General features: G+C 59.7%; 2 protein-coding genes across 2 annotated transcripts; one reads left to right on the forward strand and one right to left on the reverse strand.

Annotated features, from left to right (window-relative positions):
• Positions 1–63: 63 nt before the first annotated feature.
• On the reverse strand, positions 64–1,318 carry LOC141475854 (feather keratin 3-like). Its single transcript, XM_074164399.1, has 3 exons — positions 1,271–1,318; positions 869–1,012; positions 64–450 (listed from the first exon to the last, which is right to left on the reverse strand). Exons 1-3 carry the CDS (start codon positions 1,316–1,318, stop codon positions 64–66), a joined length of 579 nt encoding a protein of 192 aa, XP_074020500.1.
• A 757-nt stretch (positions 1,319–2,075) lies between these two features.
• Positions 2,076–2,441, forward strand: LOC141475827 (feather keratin 4-like). Its single transcript, XM_074164370.1, has one exon. It carries the CDS (start codon positions 2,076–2,078, stop codon positions 2,439–2,441), a length of 366 nt encoding a protein of 121 aa, XP_074020471.1.
• The last annotated feature ends 2,623 nt before the right edge of the window (positions 2,442–5,064 follow it).

Genomic DNA, 5,064 nt, shown 5'->3' on the forward strand with positions numbered 1-5,064 from the left:
GATAAAGGAGAGAAGACGTGAAGCTGAGTTGTGCCATGGACTGTGGGACGTGTGGGTGTGGGTCTAGCAGGGCCCACAGGTGTCCCAGAGCTTCTTGGTGTAGCGGGGCAAGACACAAGGGCTGCAGGCAGGAGCAGCGTAGGCTCTGCCAAAGGTGCAGAGGCCCCCCGAGCCCTGGGTGGCACCGGCCCCGTAGAGGCCCCCCAGCCCCAGGTTGCCCCCAAAGGCGGGTGCTCCGGAGGAGCCCACCACGGCTTGCTGGGGGAAGGAGCTGAGGATGGGGCCGGGGAAGGTCACCACAACAGGGGGTGGCTGGATGAAGGCCGTGGAGTCGGGGCACTGGCGGGTGCACAGGTCGTTGCAGCTCTCAGCGATGGGCTGAGGGACGGCCACGCTGGTCTTTGGTGGGCACAGGTCGTAGCAAGACATCTTTGTGTGAGAGAGCTGAGCCTGAAAGACAAGGACACAAGGAATGGTGTCATGAGCATGGAGGAGGTGCCCCAGCTGAGCAGCGTCCTGTTCCCAGAGCTGCCCTGGAGCTGGAGGGGCCAGAGCCACAGCCTTGCATGTACTGTTCACTGCTTGCCCTTTGCCCAGCCAGCCCTACTCAGTGCCCTGCTCTCTACACCCCTCCCCTTGCCCTTTCTCTACACACAGAGGCCACACAAGCCGTCCCCAAGAGCCTGTGCAGAGCCTGACTCTCGGTGCCACGGCCACGGGGCTCCTTCCTCTTCCCGCTGTGCATCAGCCTGCGCTGGCCATCCATGGCTGTTGCCAGCACGGCCACTGCTGTCAGAGCTCTCCTGGCCAAGGAGGCCCTACGCTGGCCCCTGCCACAGGAGGCACAGACCCACAGGCACCCACCTACCCTTTTCCTGAGCAGAGCGAGGCAGGAGCAGTGGATGTCAGTGCTCAGCGAGGCCACTGCTTTTATGCTGGTCCAGCGAGCGTGGGGAGGAGCTGGCCACGCTGGGGGCACGTGGCCCACGCCAGCCGAGCCCCTGCCTCCTCCCTGGGTCACACGGGGCTCTTTTGCTGATGCTGTTTCCTCAGCAGCCCCAACCCGCTCTATCAGCCCCTGCAATTACCCTGCTCGGGCGCTTGCCAGCTGCCACCTCATGGGCCAAATGAGCCCCACTCTCTTCTCATTTTCTGGCTGCGTAAGAGGGCACGCAGTGTGACAAAGGTTGACTGCAAGCGTCCTGCGTGCCATAGCTCTTTGCCAAGGGCTTGGTGTTAGGGTGGACCCGGGCCTTCTTTGCAGAGATACAGGGAAGTCCAGGGTCATGACGCTAGCCAAGAAGATGGCCTCCTGCATGACGTACGTTGTGTGGCTATTCTCTGCTGAGATGCAAGGTTACGAAATACCAAATGAAAGGCACTCCTCTCGGGCACTGCCTGCTCAGCACAATGCATCACTCGCTAGTCCAACATAACCGGCCTTTATGTGCCTGCAGGCATTGCCAATTGCCCTCTGCAAGTCTGGAGAAAGACCCCTTGTGCTCTTCCCCAAGGTGCATGGTGCAAGGAACACAGACCCGGACACTGCAACATGTTTCACAGGCTCTTGCCAAGCCCTCGCAAGTGTCCCTGCAGCCCCATTTCTGGGGCATGATGCTGGCCACGGTCATCCCTTCAGGTGCTGAGGACATGGGATCTCCATCTGATGCCTCAACAGCAACACCCCACCATGGTGCTGCCCGCTCTCATTTATCCCACAAAGCAAACAGTTGTGGAAAGACTGGGAAGCGGGATGTGCTGGTGTGGAGACGGGATGCTGACTCAGGGAGGGGCAGGAGAAGGACAGCCCCATCTTCCTCAGCAGGAGGGAGTGTCACCTCTGCAGATTGGCCCAGGTGGTGCTGAGCAAGGGCTGGGACAGTATAAAAGCTCTGCCTCTGCTAGGCTCTCCCAACCACTGCTCTGGCTGCCTTCTCCTTGAGGAACAAGGTAAGTCTGAGACTCTCCTCCTTCCTGCTTTCTGCAGCCCTGGCTCGTCTGCCTCGGGCACTCCCCTCTGCTGATCTCTTACCATCTCTGCCCTCTTGCAGAGCACCATCTGATCCCGCACAAAGATGTCTTGCTACGACCTGTGCCCACCAAAGACCAGCGTGGCCGTCCCTCAGCCCATCGCTGACAGCTGCAACGAGCTGTGCGCCCGCCAGTGCCCTGACTCCACGGCCTTCATCCAGCCACCCCCCGTCGTGGTGACCTTCCCCGGCCCCATCCTCAGCTCCTTCCCCCAGCAAGCCGTGGTGGGCTCCTCCGGAGCACCCGCCTTTGGGGGCAACCTGGGGCTGGGGGGCCTCTACGGGGCCGGTGCCACCCAGGGCTCGGGGGGCCTCTGCACCTTTGGCAGAGCCTACGCTGCTCCTGCCTGCAACCCTTGTGTCTTGCCCCGCTACACCAAGAAGCTCTGGGACACCTGTGGGCCCTGCTAGACCCACACCACACACAGGCACTGACCCCAGACCAACCGCCAATGCCACCAGCACCCATGTAGGGCTGAGCTGGTGGGCACATGGCACTCAGTAGTGCTGAGCAGCCCCAGCCAAAGCCCGGGCAGCTGGCAGTGTCGCACACCCTTGTCCCTTCCCTGCCCTCTTCTCCTGCCCTCTCTCTCCTCCCCTGTCCTTTCCTCTCATCTCTTGGTCGGGGCAGGAGCTTGCCCCGAAAGGCTGTGTGCGGCTGATGGGCCAAGTCCTCGGGATCTGGAATGTTGCACCGAGGGGTCATGTGGAGCAAGAAGCCATGCTCTGGGGAAGATCCCTCTGCCTCCCTTTGGACCTTGCATCCATCGTCTCTGGGTCTCGCCCACCATCTCTGTGACAATCTCTCCTTCCTGTCTGGGTACAATAAAGTTTTCCTGCATACAAGTCATGTCTTTCTAGCTCCTTGTCCCAAACTGAGAATACCGCGGGTTGCGGGGACCAGCTTTTTTGTGAGGTCACAGGCTGGTCTTGAACTTCCCAGGCTGGTTGAGGGTGGGCGGTTTTTGGAGAGGGTGGATGCAAGCAGCAGGGAAGGGAGAGAGAGGCTTTTCTTGGGCCTTGTTGGAGGCGGGGAAAGGGCAGAAAGCAGGAGAGGGGCTGGCACTGCTTCTTTGCCTGGCCTTCTCGGCTCAGCAGCAGCACCGCGTCTGCCAGGTCCCTCTGCTCTGGAGAAGCACGGCAGCATCTCTGGGCATCCGCACAGAAGAGGCTGGACCAGAGCCAGTGTTCAAGCCAGGACGTGGGAAATGGCCATGGATTGCTGGAGAGCTGTGTGTCAGTAAAGGCCCCGGCATGCTGGGGGACACTGAGGTGAGCATGAGCTGGCAAGGTGGATTATGGCCGAGGCAGCCAGCGGGGTGCTGGGCTGCATGGGGAAGAGTGTTGCTGGGAGGTGAAGGGTGTGATCCTCGCCCTCCACTCACCTCTGTGGTGCTGTGTCCAGTGCTGGGCTTCCCAGCACAGGGGAGATGTGGGGCTACTGGAGAGAGTTCAGCAAAGGACCACAGAGATGATGAAGGCACATGGAGCCTGTCTCGTCTGGGGAGAACCTGAGAGAGCTGGGACTGTTCCTCTTGGTGCTGTGGAGCCTCCGGTTGGGGTCTCATCAAGGTGCACACATGACTGAAGGTTAGGTGTTAAGAAGATGGAGGCAGGCTCTTTCCAGATGTGTCCAGTGCCAGGAGAAGAGGCAATGGGCACCAGCTGAAACACAGGAGGCTTCCCCTAGACACCTGAAACCACTGTTTTCACTGTGAGGTTGAGCAAGCTCTGACACAGGTTGCCTTGGGAGGTTGCGGAGTCTCCATCGTTGGAGACATGCAAAAGTCATCTGGACGTTTTGCTGGGCAGCTGGCTCCGGGTGACCCTGGAGGAGGGCGTAGCAGGAAAAGGTGTCCTGCAAAGTCTCCTGCTGCAAGAATCAGGATAGGATTTCTGTGATTTTTGTGTCTTCCTCACTGAACTGAGGAGCATCAGGTGTGTTTGTCTGTGCTGAAGAAGGGAAGGGAATGAGGAAGTGGAAGGAATAAGGGAAGTTGAAGGAGAATCGGGAAGGCATGAGTTAGGGGAAGGGAGAAAGGCACAGAAATGCAGGCAAAGTAGGAGGAGAAAATGAAGAGAAGATGAACGGGAATGAGGAGAAGATTAAAGGTAAAGGGAAGGAGCTTTAGGAGGCAAGTTAGACAAGAAGGAGAAGGCTAAGGAAAAGAACAACAGGGAGAGAAAGAGGTAAAAGAGAATGAATGACAGAAAAATGAAGGGGATACGGAAGAAGAGGAAGGGTCTTTCTGTCCCAGGGGAAGAGACGAGCCCTGGAGACACAAAAGGGGCTGGAGCCACGGCACAAATTTCTTCTGGCTGGCTCCCAGCCCCGGGCAGCCGTGCTCACGCACAGGGAGGCCGAAGGCCTGCAAACACCCCAGGGCTGCCTGTCCTGCAGGAGGGTGAGGGAACCTTGCAGCCCTTGCTGGCCTTGTGAGGAAAAAGGCAGAGGCAGGGGTAGGATGCAGGCTTGTTTTATTGACTGGAGAAAGACACATGAGGCAGAGGAAGAAGGTTGAACCCCGCAGGCTCCAGGAGAGGTGTTCCTTCAGGCTTCTGCCAGGCGGTGGTCATTGCAGAGACAAGCAAGTGGCCTGAGGGACGACGGTGGAGTTGCACAGCTGGGCATGGGCCAGAGCACGGCGGAGAGGTGTCATAGAGAGAGGTGCACGATGGGATAAAGGAGAGAAGACGTGAAGCTGAGTTGTGCCATGGACTGTGGGACGTGTGGGTGTGGGTCTAGCAGGGCCCACAGGTGTCCCAGAGCTTCTTGGTGTAGCGGGGCAAGACACAAGGGCTGCAGGCAGGAGCAGCGTAGGCTCTGCCAAAGGTGCAGAGGCCCCCCGAGCCCTGGGTGGCACCGGCCCCGTAGAGGCCCCCCAGCCCCAGGTTGCCCCCAAAGGCGGGTGCTCCGGAGGAGCCCACCACGGCTTGCTGGGGGAAGGAGCTGAGGATGGGGCCGGGGAAGGTCACCACAACAGGGGGTGGCTGGATGAAGGCCGTGGAGTCGGGGCACTGGCGGGTGCACAGA

Source organism: Numenius arquata, chromosome 27, assembly GCF_964106895.1.
Source record: "Numenius arquata chromosome 27, bNumArq3.hap1.1, whole genome shotgun sequence".
Classification (NCBI taxonomy): Eukaryota; Metazoa; Chordata; class Aves; order Charadriiformes; family Scolopacidae; genus Numenius; species Numenius arquata.

Coding starts and splice junctions, on each gene's coding strand:
- LOC141475854 (XM_074164399.1), bottom strand. CDS start 1,318: ATGCAGGAGGCCATCTTCTTGGCTAGCGTCATGACCCTGGACTTCCCT. Junction 1,013..1,270: donor TCATGACCCTGGACTTCCCT/GTATCTCTGCAA, acceptor CGTGTGACCCAG/GGAGGAGGCAGGGGCTCGGC. Junction 451..868: donor TCGCTCTGCTCAGGAAAAGG/GTAGGTGGGTGC, acceptor CTTGTCTTTCAG/GCTCAGCTCTCTCACACAAA.
- LOC141475827 (XM_074164370.1), top strand. CDS start 2,076: ATGTCTTGCTACGACCTGTGCCCACCAAAGACCAGCGTGGCCGTCCCT.